General features: G+C 37.2%; 1 protein-coding gene across 13 annotated transcripts in view; it reads right to left on the bottom strand.

The window, feature by feature from the left end:
• PSPC1 (paraspeckle component 1) overlaps positions 1-19,156 on the bottom strand; it is a 74,673-nt gene extending 55,517 nt beyond the window's left edge. For 9 of the 13 annotated variants that reach the window (XR_013956482.1, XR_013956483.1, XR_013956484.1 and 6 more), the window contains exons 1-6: positions 18,684-19,156; positions 16,456-16,757; positions 13,683-13,778; positions 12,524-12,720; positions 8,977-9,061; positions 7,864-7,972 (exon numbers count right to left, since the gene is read on the bottom strand). Coding sequence is in view for 8 of the 13 variants with exons in the window: in XM_080614154.1 (XP_080470280.1) it covers positions 7,864-7,972; positions 8,977-9,061; positions 12,524-12,720; positions 13,683-13,778; positions 16,456-16,757; positions 18,684-19,067 (1,173 nt within the window). In the remaining 5 variants the exon portion in view is untranslated. Of the gene's footprint in view, positions 1-876; positions 1,113-1,669; positions 5,053-7,027; positions 7,059-7,863; positions 7,973-8,976; positions 9,062-12,523; positions 12,721-13,682; positions 13,779-16,455; positions 16,758-18,683 lie in introns of those variants that run through there. The other 4 variants (XM_080614149.1, XM_080614151.1, XM_080614152.1 and 1 more) reach the window with 4 other exon arrangements.
• Positions 19,157-20,049: the final 893 nt, after the last annotated feature.

The raw sequence follows: 20,049 nt of genomic DNA, 5'->3' as shown, positions 1-20,049 counted from the left end.
TACTTGAAGATCTCCCTGCTCATTGCAGGGGGTTGGACTAGGTGACCTTCAAAGTTTCCTTCCCAAACTATTCCATCATATTGTTTGGGAAAACCATTTTTAAATGGTAAACCTTAAATATATTTGACTCTTTAAATGTTAATTTCTATTAACCAAGATATTAAGCTCCCCACCTGAACAGTTATAGAACTGCTCTATAGAAACTCCTGGAACCAAGGTTAGAAAGTACCTTAAGTTCATATAGTTTCAACCCCCTTCCAAGGGCAGGAAGAGCACCTTCCACTAGACCAGGTTGCTTAAGGCCCTCCTGGCCAACCTGGCCTCATCTTTTTTTTCCCAAATAAACCCTATTTATTGAAAATACTAATTCATCTAACAATAAAACCTATCTCTGGAAAAGTGCCACCCAAAGACAGATTTGATGGAAAGACAGAAAGATCAAACTTAAATTAAATATTCCTCATGTAAGAAGTTAATAACCAAAAAAAAAATCACTCCCTTTGGTTATGACAAGCCTACTCGATTGCTACACTACAGAAAGCAGGCTTGCAAAATATTCATGAGAAAAACCCTAAATACTTTAATTAAAAAACAGAATTTAGCCTGATATCAAAAGACAGGCAAGCTCACTAAGACAAGTTAATTTCTACATCACAGTTTAGTGCATTATTACAATTAAAATTTTCCACTCCATGAGAGCTACTGAAGCAAAAGGTCAAAGGCTTACTGCTCACACCAAGAAAAAAGCTACTCAGAAGGCACTGCCTCTTGAGAGAAACCAGATCCATAAATAAGCTTTCCTCATATTAAGCAACAAATTCATTAACAGATTTTCTTACATCAAAACACATTGTTTCTACAGAAATCTACACTTACTGCTGCTTCAGTGTTTTACTCTTGCTTTACACACAGACTCTTTGAGTAAATACAAGCTCTTCTAAGCAGAGGAACTTATTCTGGCTGCAAGTCTCAATGCCACCAGGATCTCAGGATTTAGACAGGTGGGTGAGTCCAAAATAGGTACCAAGTAGATAATTGAAACTGAAAGTTAAGTTTCTTCTTAGCCTGGGTAAATACCTGTACAAACTTCAAGTCAAACTTAACTCCAGTAGCTGAGGAAGAAAAAATGAAAATTATTAAGGCAAACATCAATTTTAGCTTCTTCAAAATATGTAGGGCATTTATCAAACACATTAGCAAAGGATTTTTCTAAATTATTTATAAAAGCCTCATTCTTACTTGTCAGAAGATAAAAAACAGAAGAACTCAGTATTTGAGGAACTTAGGTTAGGTAAGTAGATTTTTTTTTTAACTTGTGAGCAGTAACAATTTTCAGAAATTGTATTAAAAATATGGAATGTAGACTTGTTAAATCTGCTCTTTAATAGATTTTTTCATTACTACTTGTTAAACCCATGAAAGGGGAGAAGCTAAGTATGCAGAGTATTGTATAAACAAGCACACCATTTTAAGTTTTTCCATTAATACTTGAACAAAGACTGCATCTGCTAGGTCTGAGGCCTCCTGAAACACTAAGACAAAGACCAATGTCATTTTGCCCTTGCATATGAAGCATCTGAGAAGTGCTTTTGCCTTCTTATCAGTCTTACTGGAAGAAAATTAAGTTATCAAATAAGCAGATAATGTAAGGAACACAGACAAAAAAATTCCTTATCAATTACTGCAGAAGAGAACAAATGCTTACAAGCAGTACCACAACACCTAAATTCATACTGGAGATTTATGCATGTCTGACAGCACACTAAGGGACAAAAATTACTTATGAATGGTCACTTATTATGTTTGCAAGTTCACATGAAATATTAGCATGTCCTAAAGTACTCTGTGCAAAAATTTAGAAGATGATGGCAAAGTAAAATATTTAAGTCTCCTAAAAATCTGTAACATAAGAAAAACATGACATTACCCTAAATATTCACAGTTCACACATACCAAAATAAGTTAGAAATTAAATGTAACATTATAGTGATTATTTGTTCCATTACTGAAAAATTACCCAAAGTAGCATCCTTGATACATATAAAAACATAATCCTAAAATGGTCACAAAATAAATATTTACAATCCAAAAAAACCTTGTTCCACAAAGTTTTGCTTTATATATACAAACATATGCTACAAAAAGATGGCTTAGGTTCTGCATTGATTTTTATGCAATGTCTTTTCATACTAAAAGCAGATATGACACTCATAATAGTTTTTATATGTGGCAATGTAATTAAAGGCTACAAATAATTAATTTAGTTTCTGAAAATACAACGTGAATATTTTAACGCCTGTTAAGAAACTGCTATTCTTGCCTAAAGCACAAAATTTAGTATCTAAAACACTGAGGAACACAAGAAATTCAAGATTTAAGTATGTGGCTACTGATAAATATCACTGCAACCCTGCAAAAATAAAAAAAATTAGTGCTACTGCCAAACTAAGACCACCCAGAAAGCCACAAACTGTGTATTTATAAACTGCTTCCGCAAAGGCTTAGTCTATGTTGCTTTACACATAGGAAGAAACTTGATCACTGAAGTAAAACCACTGCCAAGGAAGTAGGAACATTCTGTCAGGTGGGTTTTGTGGGTTATTTTTTTTTAGTTCTACATTTAATGCTCTGCCTTTCTGCAAGCTAGCTTTACCTTAAAAGACTTTTAAAGTGTCAAACATGAACTACTTCCACGAGTATGTATGCTGGATTGCAATAAGGAGATAACTCCTCTCTCCTATCCAAACTCTACAGAAGAGCTTTAATAAAGCAGCTTAGTTTTATAGCAGTTTGTTAAGCAACAGAGACTTTATTCATACAACCTCAAAAAATTTCACCACCATCAGCTTCATTACATAATACATTGACTAGGCTGTCAAGTTAAAATAACAAACCTTCATTAGTAGTAGAAAACAGACCAAATTTGTAAAGATCCTTGTAAATGTTTATTAATTTATTGTTGACAATCTGCCTTAGCTTAGTTTAGTTTTGAATAAGGTATTCTGCATTCAGTGAGAATTCAAGCTTCTTACAGAACAAGGGCTTGTGAGCATCGTGGAATGAGAAAACAAAACAGAACCAAAAAACAAGCAAACAAACAAAAAAAAAAAAAATAAAAATCAATCCAGTCACTTAAAAGCCAAGTGCAAAAAACTATTCCTGAATTACGTAAGTCCACAGAAATCTGACAGTCTTATTCCAAAAACATCTATTACTTAGCTTGCAAGCGAATGTAGAAGTGAGGAATAAGATATGCCTCAGTAAGCTCCATATAAATAAAGAAATGGGAAGCTAAATTTATGAGGTGCTCCAAAGGACAAAACTCTCAGAAGACAGAATAAACATGTCTAGGGTTTTTAGTTCTGTTTTGGTGTTGTGGGGTGGTGTTTTCCCTCCCCCAATGAAGTTTCGAGCATTCCTGAAGTTATGAACATCGCTGTTGTTTTGGGATGTGCTTTTTTAGTCCCTTGTTCTCATCTGTCTTACAGCTTTTGATCCAAGTACACTACAATCCCTGCTATTGAGGAAATTTCCACTGCTTTTGTGGCTGTCACTATGCTGATACTTCCACAAGTAAGTGATACTTCAGCAGCAGTGCTTCTGTGTAAGAAAAACTAAAGGAAACCAGAACATCATCTAGAAATAGTTCTTTAAAAGATTAGGAGATAGAAAAGTTGAGTACTTCACAAAGTCGAACATGAAAGAACATTAAGCATTCAGAAGCTGAAATGGATGAACTCGCAAGGAACAGTTCCTTACATATATATGCAAATTACACTTGAAAAGGGGGGTTTCCTGGGAGGTAAGACGACAAGGATATCCAAAGATCTCAACTCCCTCTTTACACCATCAGTAAGAAGAGCTGTAAGCTACAGGCCAGTATCACAGCTGTTGTTTCATTAAGTAAAATATCCACCTGACGCTATTTTCAGTGTTACTACAGAATTAAATCTGTGCACCATAAAACTAAGACTGCAACTCACACATTTTGGTAATGAAAACTATTATGAATACATGAAAACTATTTTAATAAACTAAATCCAAATCACTCTCTTTTCCCTCTCCTAAGCTGGTGACATAATAAAAGTATGTGAATAAAAGTGAATAGATAAATAAAATACAGGTGAATAAGTCTTTCCTGAAGCTGGAATTATGTGGTAAAAAGGCTCTGATTGAGATTTAACAATGTAAACCTACATAAGCCATTCACAATTGGATAGTAACCACTGCACAGTTTGAATTGTTAATGTATTACTAGCACTCAGAAGTACTTTTTTAAATATTTGAGCTGCTTAAAAATAAAATATTGCTTCCACTCTCCATCAGCAAGCTTCTCTTCCAGCAAGTAGTATGTATGCATGCAAAATAAAAATCAGCAAAACATTACAGGAAAATAAGTTTCCTGGTTAAGCCACTGTGAAATCAGAATATATGTATATTGAGCTGTAACAGCAGATTTCAATTAACTGACTTTTACAAAGCAAGGGAAAAACCCTTGCCCGTATGAAAGCATTTATGAATAACTTATGTACTAGAGCCCACACAACTAGATTAATAAATTGCTCAGGTATCACTGGGCTGCCCATTAGATTAGCAATCAATGCAATCAAATTTTTAATGTACAAAATCACCATGAACAAGAATGCTTCAGGAAGAGAAATCCCCACGCAGAAAACATTAACAACTGTAACTAAACCAGGTAAATGGTAACTGAATTAAATGATTACAATATGTTTTTCAGAAGTAGTTATACTGAAAAATCAAAGTTTAACAAGAAAAGATACAGACAGAAAATTTAAACAGGAAAGCCCTGCAGCCTTGTATGACAAGTTCCAGTTCTGGTTGTTGCTGCACTTACCATTTACGTCCTTCTTTTAAACTGAACAGTAAAAAGGGATAAGTGAAGGAAGCTTAGTTTTCAAAGCTTTTAAGAAACAAAAACAAGGATTAGAAACAATTATTATTTTTCTTCTAAATATATGGTTGGCAGAAGGCTTTCGTATGTTATAAGGATTATGCCAAAACAGTTTATTAGGCCTGAAACGGTAAAAACTATCCACCAGTATTTAAAAAAAAAACAAAAAAAAAAAAAAAAAAAAAAAAACAAAAAAAAAAAAAAAAAAACCACAAGGCAATTTTCACCAAGAGGCAACTTTCGAACCCTTAAAACAGAATTTTTCAGTGTATGTACAATGGTAATCTGAGACTAGAAGTAATTAACAGATGGAGTCTGTTCGCAGTAAACAAGTATTAGAGAGAACAAATTAAAAAAATATAGTTGTATAAGAAATTCTGCCAAATTGAAAAAATAATTGATGTTTCATTTTGCAGTCTCCAGAAGTGGTTTATAATTCTCTGCTGCAAAATGCAAAGCCTTTCTCAATTCCCATTCATGCTATACAACTAAATATAATTATAATGAACACCTATAAAACTGATAGGCCACGTCTGGAGTTACATAGCTGACCTTATTAGAAACAGCTGCTAAAGAAAGTAAATACATCAGTTCCAATTTTTTTTTTTTTCAATTCTTCCCCTTCGAAAGTTCAAAGGACGTGAGAAGTAAAATATGAGTCAACACATGACCAGAACGCTAAGGACTAATCTGAGGACTAGAGGAAACTTTCAGTTTTAAATCATTGTATACGCCACTTCAACTTCACATGACATTAAAAAACAACACCTGTAATGTATTTCCTTATATAACTTATAACAATTTTGGCAGGGTTGTCACTGCACAGCTACATCTATGTATTTTTGCAGTGTATTAATTAGTTCCAGATTAACACGCAATTCCTGTAATGTAACTCAGTGGGAAAGCTACATTCTCTCAAAACATTCTTCCACCTTCACCCTTCCCTGCCCATGGCAAGGGGTTTGGAACTAGATGATCTTAAGGTCCTTTCCAACCCTAACTATTCTATGATTCTATGATTCCCAAAAAGAATTTCACCACATAAGTCACAGAAATTATACACATTGTTTGAAGTGGTTGCCATTTGAATCATGACTCTTCCCTTCTTAAACTGATTTTTTTGCCACATCTAGCACCACCAAGTTTCTATTTACATAGAGTTCAGCATTCAGAGATGCAGATAAGCACAAGGATGGCCACCTGTGACAAGTAATTCAAGCACAGAGGCTAAGTAACATTACCTAAAAACAGCTGCAAGATTGCTGTGGCCAACATTATCTAGCTTTCCCCAGCACCAAAAGCTGCACAACAGAGGCCATGATCTCCTAACAGCAACAGCATCTGAGAGAGCTACTGCCATCTCAAGCCTGTGGGTTGGCTCCCTCACTTCCCCTTTCCGCAGCTCTCTGTAGCAAGTAGCATAGGGTCTCACAGATCAACCACAGATGATTTCTGACAGGTAGCTTATAGTGTCACAAAGTCAGGCCACCCCAAAAGATGCTACGTGAAGATATTACAGCGAAATGAAATTTCATATTTGGTACTAGAGAAACCACAACCACTTAAGTGCTATTTCTAAGTTACATCAGACAACTGTTCCATGTTATTTCACCAAGTATGTTTAAAAATTATGTAGGAAAACACAAAAGGACATGACGAATTTTGATCTTCATCACACCAAAGAAAAGACATATTGAAAGCAGTTTTCTTTTACAGTGTGAGCACATATGGAAATAAATGATAGATTGTTTTCAGCAAAATCAACTGACAGCTGTTAGTAATGTCAAAGGAACAATTTTGCTTCCTCTCCCTCACCTTTACTAAGAACACTAAGGGGAGAGGATGGGGGGACAGGGACAAGATGTCCTGCTGAGAACAGGCAATCTCTTCTTTTTTAACTTTTCTTAGGATGTCTCAGAAAATAATCTTCTCAACTCTAAAGGAAATGTTGTGGTATAGACTTTAAAGAGGGTATTACTTCCACAAAACACAAAATTAGAAAGTAGCTGAGAAACCAACAGTTTATTTTTATATATCAAGCTGTACCTGTGAAACGGAGCAAAATTCCCTCCTGCAGACTACAGTGTTCTCTGTTGTAAGAGAACATTGTGTGGATGACTTATTGCTTCCTCACTAAGAACAGCTGTAACAGTAAAAGGTATTCATCTCATTCACCATACAGTCTGTGTTCATTTAAATGCTTGGGGGGGATGATAAAAAAATCATACCCTTGACCAAAATAGATCATGAAAATTTAGAAGCTGACTCCTCTGACACCACCACTTTGCTAGCTCTGCGAGGTGAGCCATCAGAAGCAGAACACACCTAGATTGCTAATATAAATAATGTAGAAATTATAGCAGAGGGCAATTTTTGTGGGGTTTTTTTTCCTCTACATTTCTCATCTTTCGGTCTCCTTTAGTAAAGATTTTGCAGTTTTACTCATCCAATTTTAGAGTCTTAGGAAACAGTGATTTTAGGCTCCATACGAAGTTAACACTGCCCATTTTGTTTCTGAAGTACACTATTCTTAGGTTAAGCTTGTGTGAATTACTTGTTTTGGTTTATGCTTAACAGCCTGAACTGGCTTAAAATTTAAACCTTCAGTCAAACTAGGGCACCTCTTCATAGAAACATCATTTTACTCCCATGACTTCCCACCTAGAAAAACTACTTATTTTACTGGAAAAATTCTTTTCTCAAATAAAAAAGGCAAATTATTATGTGAACCCAAGTGAAGAAGTGTTATATCACCAACTTATAGGAAAAATAACAGCTTGTATGAAAAATCACTACTAAATTTGTAGCACTTCACTCATGAGAACAATGGAATACTGAAGGAAAAAAGTAAACAAGAAGGTGGCAGCTCAATAGCTACTACATAAAAATTAGACAAGTTTTACGAATTCTTTTAACAATTCACACTCTTGCCATAGACTTTTACTTACATTGTCCATGAAATTTGGTTTGAATCCTCCCTCCTGCTGTCGTCGTAATTCCTCCTGTTCTCTCTGCCGCATCATCTCTTCTTCACGACGTCGATGTTCTTCCTCATGTCTAGAACAGTTTTTGAAAACTATGTCAGCTTAGACTCTTGACCTGTTCAGGTTTGTACTCAGCCTCAAGAGATAAGATCAACCATATAAACAAAACTGGACATTTATTTTTTTAAGATAGCGTAAGGCACTAGCCTACTCCACCTGATGGGTTTAAATACTATTGAAGTGTTTATCTTTTTTAACTGGGATATCGGTAAATACCATTACATTCTATACCTGTTGTTCTGGCTACATACTGGATGGCAGGTTAAAATATTCCAGTTTATAACAAATCCCTACAGATTAAAACATCTCAATACTGCCAAAAGACATATTTCTAACTTGAGAGGTGTGTTTTGTCTTTTTTCTCATCTACATCTCTTGTGATATTTAACATAAAAAATGTAAACTCAATCAACATGATGATACTATGCCTATTCTCTTAAACTTTAGCAGAAGCATGAAAACAAGTATTTGTATGAATCAATCTTGAAGAAAAAATTGTTTGCAACATACCAGAATGTTATGTTCCCCTAATATACCATAATATCAAGTGAAAATACCCCAAAAAAGTCTCCTTACAGACTTCAAATTTGCAATGCTACTATTCCACATGCCCATAAATCTCAGAAGCATGTTTGTATCTATTATAGCTATGCTTCAATCACAAGGTTAAAATAAACACTATGGAACAAAAAAAAAAAACCCACAACAAAAAAACAAGCAAACACGTTAGTTCTCCACTATTTATAAAGCTCAGAAATTTACAACAGAACTATTAAAGCTGAAATAAATTAAAAACTTAAGAAATACTTGAAACCATTCTTTTATATTAGTCAAAATGATCACTTTTCAAGATCATTAAAAGAATCATCATGTACTATGCTTTCCAAAGGCAGCTTTTTAGCAGGAGAAACATTTTTATTTGACAGTAAAAGCAAGCTCTCCAAGCTAGAGGATCTAAATTCATGCAAGCCTACAGCAGCTGCATGCCACACCTTTGCACAGTAGAAGACAAAATACCTCAATTGGATCTGCTTGCGTTTTTGAAGTTCTTGATTCCGAAGTTCTTCCAAACGCCTCAATTCTTCTTGACGACGCATGAGATCTAGCATGATTAAAAATGCAATAAAAATAAAAGCTGCCAATCAACAATGTGGCAAAACATAAAAATTACTGTCGGATTACAATTCTAACATTCCATTTTAAAGCAATTTCTCAAGACATTCAACTAGCTTCTTCCCATAAAGCTAAGTCTAGTAGTATATGAAAGAAACATTGGATCCATAGCTCACAAACACAAAAAGGTACAGGACTGGCAAAGCCTACAGAACAGGTTGCAGAAACAGGAATCTGAAGTCCTCAAACAAAGGAAAGGAGAAAAAACTTTAAATCTCTTAATCAGACCCCGGTTTCACATCCAGGGCAAGGAATCAATTTTCTCACAATGCTGTGTACCACTAAAGCCACACCAACAAGAAAACTAGTAAATATATGTATGTGCTTACACTCTCCACTACCTACTGTAGACCACTGCATGACACACTCAGAAAGAAATGATATGAACTTCAGGTGCATGTAATACAAGCTTGCATAGATTTATCGCATGACTGATGAGAGCAATTTATAAATGACTAATCTTCTACCACTACCAGAAAGGAACAGCTGTATCCTATTCAAAATTCAAAAACACTTAAAATACACATAAAAAGCAGGGTGCAATTAATAGTCATTACTTTTTCTGTACTGGTTTCTACCCAGCCACATTACTGACTTCACCGTGAAATTGTGTTTTATTCAATGAATATTAATTGTACCTTTTGTTAGAAAGCAGCAGCTTGCCTTTTCTATCTTCATAGGATATTGGCCACATGACATTATTTATAGACACCAAGAGAAACATTCACCTATACCACCTATTTTATGCCTTTATTCAATTAAATTATTCACACATTTCTCTATGCATTTCTTTACTGTATTAATTAAGCCATCTTTTTATAGCTATGCAGATTGCTTTCCTCAAACTTGCATCAGTATATATTATAACTTAGCTTTTTACTTTAATACCCGAAACAACTACAATGACCAGTACATTTCGTCAAAATGGGATGGATTTCTTTTCTACTAACGAAGACTATCAGATTTCTACTCTCACAGCACTCTTACTGACATTAGAAGTCCTTTCTCAAGCACATTTTGCAGGCTTCTTTTTCCAGTCTCTTCTGCAAAATTAACAAATTTCACACTTCAACAGAATACGATTACATTGAAGATTCATTAAAATCACAAAGTCCAAGGGCAGCTTCATTCCAACTGTGCTTGTCATAGGAGGCTTCGCCACTGTTATCCTGACATTTGTTTCGGTGGTGGTTGTGTGGGTTTGTTGTTTTTTTTGTTTGGGTTTTTTTGTTGGTGGTGGTGGGTTTTTTTGTTTTCAAGTAAACTTTAGATTATTTCAGAGTGTAAGTGCACTATGTTCTTTTAAAATTAACCTTTAGGTTGTCTCAGGGTATTACTGAGATCAAGAACTGACCCACTCTATGCTCAATATTGCCCCCTGTGGGACAAAAACATTTCCTTTCTGGTTCTTTGTTCTTTCAAATTTATGCAGCTTTCCCTTTTTCTTGGGTTAATACACTGGCACAGGATCTCCTACTTTCTCTCTACCACTAAATTTATCCAATCTGTATTTTAAGGACTGAGACATCTTTTCCAGTATCAAACTTACGACCAAAATTTTAAATGTGTCTAATTCAAAGGGAGGGGGCCTGTACAGTGTATTATAGGCATTGTTATATCACATTAACATCCACATTCACCACCTGTAAGATATAACTATCCTTAACATGCAAGCCAATAAACATTTTTTTTGCTTGGAAAATAAACCAAGAAGCAACTTGACAGTTGCCATTTCAGGTGCTGCAATAACTATTTAGCATTTCAAAACAGTTTTTAATTTTACTATGTGCTGTATTTGATCTTTATATAAGATCTTTTTTTTCCCACACTAAAAGCAAGCATGCCTGTTTCGGAAAACCAGGCTAACCTTCTCCTCATGACAACTTTAAGTTGTCATAGATTTAAGAATACTATGTAAAAAAAGAAATCCCTCCTTTTAATTTCTTCTCCAGTTATGAAAATGTTTTAAAGGATATTTTAAAGGACTGTGTTTACATTCAATATATTGAAGCATTTAGGTTCTTTAATGCCACCAACCTAGTAAATACACTAATCCAGCTCATTGAGAGTTTTTCAACATGACATTCAAGTCAGCAGAAAAAATTAAGATAAATCATTTCCACACAGGGAAGTCGTATTCCTAACAAAAATGTCATTTCTTAAGAGTAAGCATTAAAACCAAATAATTGCAGCAGAGAGCTTTTATGAGTTACCTGGGTTTAAGTTCTGAAATGCATCCACTACAAGTTCAAATCCTTTATAATGACAAGGGACTTCTATTCAGGCTATCAAGCTAATTACTGTCTTCGGATCTAACACTTTAGGGGCAAGATTTTTTTCTTTAGGTAGTCATGACCTCCCTTAAATTAAGATTTAAAAAACACACACACGGAAAAAAAAAAAAAAAAAAAAAAACAACACAACAAACAAACAAACACAAACCCACACACACAAAAAAAACCTCCACACCACAAACCTTCAGTGTTTCATTCATGCAACAAACCTTGAGATCCTTCCTGATACATCTGTAATGTATTTAAACCTTATCGCTGAAGTCTTGCAATTTAGCAATCCTACAGAGGGAACTAAAAATCAAGTAGTAGTTCAATATTTCTGAACTGGAAACCAGTGCTTGCATGTCCACAGCATTTCAGGAAAAATGTGCTTTGGGTAGAAGGTTAACAAGGACAAAAGAACAGATACTCGCCTTGTTACTCTGCCCAAGAAACACAAGCTTCACCCAGCTCCATTCTTAAAGGCAGGGCTTGAAAGCAATTCCCAGAAAACTTCTTCCCTGACCACACTAGCAAGATGCCCAAACAATTACAAAAGAGGGGATACATGATCTTAGAATTTCAAGAACGACTGAAATTTATGGCAACTGTGAGCTATTTTAAGTTGTTACATACATATAATACTATGCACACACCAGACTTTTCAGCTGGGTCTCAAAGGGAAAAAGGAATAGCATTAGCTACTGAAGATTTGAAATTATACCCGAGATTCACAGAAGAGCCAAAAGAAGTATGAGCTATCATTTTATTTTTTTCCTGCACATAGCCCATAAACAGTACTTGGTCCTATCTAGCAACACCAAAAATGTAATTTTACTGATACGTGTGAAACTACGATTCAATTTCTTTGAACTACTTAACACTATATAAATTTAAGAACGGACCTAGACAATCGCCTCTTACTCAGTTTCCTAACCCATCTCTGCAAATCATCACGGAATATGTGCAAGGAGATACACTACTTCCTTTTTCTCAGTTCAATGCATTTAATAAAAGAGCATCTGACAAAATACCTAAGTTTAACATACAGCCCATATACTACAAAAAGAAAATCTGTGACAAAACAGAATTAATACTAGTAGGTTATCTGATTTTACCTTGCCTCATCAGCATTAGCTGATGCTCATGTCTAGCTGCTTCCATTTCTGCCTCTAGTTTCTCTTTGGCTTCTCTAATGTTCCTGTCAACCTGTTCACGCTGTTGCTTTTCCATCTCATCAAGAGCCTTCCACCGTGAAGCATACTCAAACTCAAATGTTCCAGGCTGAGCAAAACGTGGAGGCTGTTCTCTTTCCCTAATAAAAATTTTGCAGTTAAAATGTACAGAAGGACATTTAGATCAACAACTGTAACAACCAAAGAATCTATAAACAATCACTTCAAGTGTAGGTCTGACTTTAAATCAACCTGTCAGATGACTACATTCTAAACCAGGAAAAACCTTAATTCAGCTGGAATTTTCCAAATAAAGATCTGTTCAATTTATGTAGTTTTAAGGTAAAAATTCACGTCTACATCAGCACAAAATACTAAGGTGCAACACTAGATTTAACTGTGTTCAGCTTTCTAAAGCAAGCAGTCAATTCATAAAACCAGTTATTTAAATAAAGCTTACTAGGCAGCTCAGAGTATTAGTCAGGATCTCTAACCATTAAAAGGTGCCAACATTCACATTCTAACACTAATATTGCACTGGACGGTGACAACCATTTTTTAAAAGTGGTATTCTACAGCCTCACCAAAATAGGCTTTTTACCTTCAAGCAACACAACTTCTAAATGGTAATCAAACTTCAGTATTAAAAATTATCATGAGGTGGAAGTCACCCAATGATCTAGACTCTCTTCCTCATGCCATACTCAAAAGTTTTATCTGAACTGTGGCAGCTGCAAAGATTTATGCTCCACTGACTCTACAGTTAAGGGGCTATTCAGAGAGCATAAAATTTGTGTGTATACAAATCTCTGGAGGATTAGACCACAGCCCTAATCCATAAAGGACTTCTTGCTTTGCTGACAAGCTCCAACTGATTTCAGTGTAGGATGGGATTATATCTACTTTAGTAAATGCACAGAATGTTAAATCAACAAGTCTGAATGATTAGAAAATACTGGCAAAATCTTATTTAATCATTTGATGCAAAACAGCACAACATACTTCCTGCTACACAAACTCAATACTAGAAATCAGCATCTGTTTACCATGGTAACTAAATACATCAATCACATTTCATAAAATAAATCTAAACATGACTTACTTGTGATACTGTTGTGTTTTTTGCATTAGCTTCTCTGGGAGCCCATCTTCATCATCAAATTGCTCCATTGGTTCTACAACAACAGGTCGAGGTGTTCTGGAAGACATTTTCAATTTAATAATTGAATCATAAATGAGGAAGTTAGCTATTTTAGTATTTTGAGAAAACACTTCAGAAAGCTAATATGTTACCTGTAATTCTTGTCTTCCAAATTCTTCTTAAATCACAGAATTTAAATCATTTAAGAATGATCTTTTAAAAGGATTGTTTCTATGCCCAGAACAAGCTCTTCTACCTAGAAACCACAATCTACTTGCTGCAGCTCTGTTAGCTTCAAAGTAAAATTTTTTTTAAAATCTCAAAACCACCTACAAACAATTACAAGATATTTAGGAAGGAACTACCTTTTTGTTTTCATCACTGAAGCAACGCATGGGCCATGATCATGTTGGGAAAGCAACAAACAAACCCAGAATAAAGCAACAAAACCTATTCTAATTTCCACAGAATATTAAAAATTACATTTCAAAGTTACTCTACAACTGAAAACAGACCAATAATCTGGCATTAGTATTTCAGTGATAATGAGAAAAATGTTTCTTCTTTAGTTATTTAAAACCCATTCTTTGAACAATCATACTCTCACAAATCAGAACCTATAGATAAATATCTATGAAAACACCTTCCTTGAATTCTTACTATCTGTAGCAATCAAAGGCAAGCATTAGCACTACTGCCAAGGACAGCAGTATAAGAATCCTGAATTGTGTAAAACATCTCTGCATCAGTCTCAGAAGCATAGCCTATAACCTACGGTAAGAACTAAAGACACTATTTTCAAAATGCCAGCACTTATTTATTGTGTTCCACAACTTTATTTCACTTTTGCAGAAAAAAAGAATCAGTATGTTTTAGAACATTAACACCTGAAAAAAAACTTTGGGCATAGCATGCAGATTAAAAAGATGAAGCCTGGAATCACAGAACAGAAGTCAGCAACTATTTTTCCTGATGTTATCTGCATGGCAATTGCTGGCAGTTGTTATTTAAATGTAACTCAACTGTGGTGTTAACGAGTTATGATGTAAAACAGGAATTTTGAATCTCTAATGTTTCCAATGCCTAGCTTTGATATATTTAGACCATTTTTATACCATATTTAGAATTTAAATATTTTCTTCTTATCAGGCAAAGAGCTTTCAGCTAAAAATGTAAAGTTTTAGATTCTGAAGCAAAACATCAAAGTATCATGGCAGCAGATTCATGCTAATTGTCTTTGCAACTGCGCCATACGAAACACGTCAGTAACCTAAGCAAGGGAAAGATCAAGCGCTTTTTAATCACCCAGGCCACTGTTAGATGGTCATTTCAATCCAAGAAATCTATACAGCTGGTAAAAGATGAATACAATCTCTCATATCCTAGCTTCTTTCTCCCTGTCCCATCTCTCACGCCAAGAATAGCATTCATGTAACTCTCAACTAGATCAGTTCCCTTGTTTGGCTCACCATGCTTCTATACAAATACTAATGCCAAGAAAACCCAGGGGTAAGAACAAATTGCTGGCACCTACTGATAAGAGCAAAGGCATGTTCAGATTGAATTTACCATGTAGCCACCAGGTCAGCTCAGTGGCACACTGAAGATTTATGAAGTTATCATGAGAAAGAGGAGTTTCATACGCTCTTCCCACCTGCGATCTCCTGGCAACATTTTCCCCTGCCTTATCCTCTGCTGGATCTGACAGCACCCATGTCAGCAAGCACCTTCATATACAAAAATGAACCTGACAAAACCGGCTGAATACTTCTCTGCTGTTTTAGCAAGCACAAGTGGCTTATGGAAGTATCAAAGAGTTCTAAGTGGCTGACAGATCAACAGCACAGCCAGGGCAAGAAAAGAAAATGAACTAAAAGTTCCCTAGCTTGATGGCAGCAAGCTTCCACCCTGTGAAACACAGCTTTATTTTCGAAAGTGAGAATCAGAAAATATTTTCTTTTTTAAATCCTGGGTATATAATTTCACACAATCTTTAAGAAAGCAGTTAAAAATGGCACAAATGAACGTGTTAAAGCACAGCAGTTAACAACTCTCTCTGGCACGTACAGAAATAAGAGATGCAAGAAAAGTGCTGTAATTTGCAAGCTTGCTTGTCCCTGAAATACAAAGGTTCCCAGAGATCACTGCTATAAACTTCTGCATAATCTAAGACTCCAATCTAAGCCTTCATTTATTTAAACAAACAAACAAACAAACCAACCCACGGCGTACTTCCACCTTTCAAGCCACAAATAAAACTTTTTATATAGAAATAAATGCAGGAATACCTGCCCGAGTTTATGGAAGTATCAGCAAGATACTGAGTGTGCTGTTTAGCAGCCAATTACTGGGATCAAGAAGAGTGCAATCAATGAAAATAAGTCTCACTATAAAAAGCCCTAGTCTACAGAGAAGTAATACTGTATATAAAGAAAAAGCAAAACTTTGCTATCGGACTCTCATAATTACAAGTCTTATAAACAGTAAACAGCGAAAGATGGTTTTCCTTACAAAAAAAAAAAAAAATAAAACCACACACACCACCACCCACCAAAAAAAAAAAAAAAAACACCAACCCCATAGAACAGGCATATTTGGTACATTCATGTAAAACATCTTAATTTCTCACCTCATGGCTTTCATAATTTAAAATTAAGAACCAGGGGATAGCCATGAATGCAGTTTTCTTTCACATCAGAAATACACAAATTCAAATAAAAGCCTGTGAACTTACGTTGTTAGCAAGAATGCCCCATCACTGCATCTTTCTAGAGCTTTCCGCGCTGGAGGTTTTGCTGCAAACTCTACGAAACCTTTTCCTGTAGCTCTGCCACGATCATCTACTACAACAACAGCTCTTTCCACTGGCCCAAATTGAGAGAATGCTTGTTCCAGCAGCTCATTAGAAACCACAGGTGACAGATTCTTGACTGTTAGGGCAGCTCCATGTGTAGCAAATCGAATTCGAAGTGGTCTGCTCTTCAAAATAGTACCATCAAGTTCCGCCTTTGCTATTTCAGCCAGTGTCCTAGATTCCTTTTTCAAGATTGAAAATAAAATACATCAAGTATATTCTAAGAAAACAGGTAACGCTTTTGTGTCAGTGACCCATCCCCCGCATCTGAAAAGCAGGGATTTTTTTCCTTAACTAGCATCAGGGTCATTCGACTTCCCCCACCCACCAAGAGAAAGACAGAGTCGCTGTCCACTGATGTTAAAAAAAGCCCCTATGATTTATTCTTTTTTAAAAACAAACAAACAAAAAAACAAACACAAAAAAAACCAACCACACACCATAGGCACAAATTGTTGTAACATTAGTGTGTTAGACCTAAATTCTCATTATGATGGATACGTTTGTGCTGCTCTGTAAAGGCTTTCAGTAGAGTTGAAAGCCTGCTGATTTTTCATATTTACGCACTCAAATGTTGATACTCTGCATCCCTGCCTCCACACAGTAGGAAACAGCATTTTCAAAGATCAGACTACAGGACCTAAGGTGGTTTTTGTTTTGGTTTTAAATAACAAATATATGACACTTGGCTTATTACAACTGTCAGATGAACTCTCAATGGATGTCCAGTTCGAATTTCATCAAGAAACGATGAAATTACCTTTGCTCATGTATTCATTATTCTCACGTTTATGGGTTTTCTGCACCCACATCCAAGATACCCACATGCAAGTCTCCATCAGTAATTGCCTTTTTTCTCATTTCAGAGATCTGCACGTAGCTTGAACTTTCAGCTCAATACATTTAAATTATTCTTTAGATCCTAGTCATTTCCTCCAGAATTCAACCGACTAAACTGTTGTAAAATAACATATTCCCTAAACACAAAGAAAAAGCTGCGTATATAAAAGCTGTAACTACCCTATATTACATATGAAAGTGAGTAGTGACATGTAAATATATCACACTTCCTCCAGAAAATTGCTATTTCAGGATGGGGGATTCTTAGTGTAACATATGTATAGCAGAACTCCACAAGCACTTATCTTTCAGATGACCAAGAAGAAAAAATATCCTAACCAGTAAAATATACAGAAAAATCATAAGTAGACACCCAAGCACTCTAAAGCTATTCCCAGAATAATATAAATCATTGCATTCTAGAGACGGCAGACATGAAAACTAATCTTGCACACTAAAATGACAGTTAAATACAGTATCATAAGCTTTTCACATAATTCCTTTTTTGCATGCTTGCGCATAGCGATTAAACATTTTATTACCCTTAAAAAAAAATCTTATCTGGACCAAGTAATTTAAACAATTCAAGGTCCCATTTCTTTGCAATTCTGAGATTACGTGTTCTGATTTCACAATGTGTGAGCAGCGGTATTTCGAAACAATCCTGTCCAGTCTTCAACTGTTTTCATAGACAAAACCTACATTCATAATGAACTGTATAGGCTGAAATTAGCTTCTGCACGAATAAGGATTTTTTTTTTTTTTTTTTTTGTCCCTAGTTCGAAAGTATGATAAGTTCTCCCAGTTAAATTAGGAAAGTCTTTATACAGGTGTTACAAGATCAAAGCATATCGCGCAGCCGCATCTTCCATTCACTGGAGAAGTACAGGCTGCAAGAGGGAGTACGCGCGTAGCAGCACGTAAACGGTAACCGGCGGAGGACCCCTTAAACCAGCCGGGTACCAAGCAGTGAGGTGGGGATCCGAACGCGAGGGGCTGGGAAAGCTGCTCACAATGCAGGCCTCGGGCTTGGATATACGGAGGCAAATAGGGGAGGGGAAGAGGAAGCGAGGAAACGGCTCTAGCAGCAAGGAGAAAGAGAATTAAGGACAGTTGCTTTTTTTTTTTTTTTCCTAAAGCCGCCCGCCAAGGAAAGGCGGGGAGTGGTTGGGGGGTGTAGGAAGGGGGAATAACGGGCAGAATTCTCCCACTTGCAAAGGCAGCCCCTGGGTTACGGGGAAGCCACAGCAGCTCGCGCGAATCCTCACCAGGCGAATGAAGCCAAAGCCACGGTCCCGGTTGATGAAGACCTCGCTAGGCTCCCCATAGCGCTCGAAGAGGCGCTTGAAATCTTCCTCTGTGATATCGGTAGGCAGATTCCCCACAAAAAGCCTGCAGCGTTGCGTGTAGCTCTTCTCGCCAGGCTTGAGGAAGCTTTTGATGTCAATGGTGAACCCAACCTCCTGCTCTTCATCTCCACCTTCTTTGCTCGGCAGTAGCGCCATGGCCGCCGCTGGCTCACTCTCTGTTTCTAGGCCCCGCAATCCCTTCAGGTTGCCGCTGCCGCCACCACCGCCCCCCACCATGCCCAGCGGCGCCGCTGGGGAGCTATTCTCGATCCGCACTTGCTTCAAGTTCCTATTCGCTGCCATATTCAGAACCCGCTCCTTCCTCGCTGGCCTTCTCGGGGAACACGGAGCTCTGTCCAGCCACCACCGCCCCCGATCCTCAGCCAGTTCAAAATGGCGCCGCCGCCAGCCTCGGCGAGTTGTAACGTCCCTGAGGCACGCCCCGCCCACCACCGTGCGCGTTGCTCTCGCCGCCGCCTCTCGTTGTTGGCGTAGGGAGGGTTGTGTGTACGTGTTGTTTTGCGCGGCCGTGGGGCCGCAGTGGCTTCCCATGATGTCTGGTGTCGTTCAGGTGATGTTCCCTTTCGGTTCCGGCATAGAGGAGGCCCTGCTTCAAGCCAGGAGAGATCGGTCTATCTGTCGCGTACCAGTAAGCTGCACTGCCTGAGCGGATAACCCGCCCAGAAGATCTCTTGCTGCACCCTGGTAGCTCGACTCCATCGGTGCTTGGCCCTCCCGCAGCTATATTGTATTAGAGGTCTCGGAAGTGTTCGGGTCCCGCAAGTTTTGCCACAGTTTGTCCCCTGGCCGTGCGACCTGGCGAGTCCCTGGTGCAGTATCTGATCGGCTGAGGCGGCTGCTGGAGGGCGGATAGGGAAGGGAAAGCCCGAGCTCTGCGAATGGGACGGGAGTGGAGGAAGAACCTGCAGGCAGAACGGGGAAATCGTTCACCGAGTGAGATGTGGAGACAAAGCTGAGTGGAGAGAAACCTTGTTACATTTGCTACTCAACAGAACAATTTCTTACACGGCAACAGCTTTCACTATGAAGGTGATGACTTTCTTCTGAGACATGCAAAGTCAAACATTTCCTTTCTTGGGCACCCCTTCTTGTACGTTGGACCACAAGTCTTATCTGCAGCATAAGACTATGTTTCCTCTCTTTCTTGCCCGGTAGACGCCCAGTTCGTTGTTTTGATCTCTGTGCTTCAACCAGCAATTCAACTGGCACATGGTTTCTCAGACAAAGAGCTCATCAGTCTGCCTGAGGCCTCATAGAATCCCCC

The sequence above is a fragment of the Psittacula echo genome (genome assembly GCF_963264785.1).
Source record: "Psittacula echo genome assembly, chromosome: 3".
Classification (NCBI taxonomy): Eukaryota; Metazoa; Chordata; class Aves; order Psittaciformes; family Psittacidae; genus Psittacula; species Psittacula echo.
Note: the sequence above shows the minus strand (reverse complement) of the source record. Positions and strands in the feature narration are given on the sequence as shown.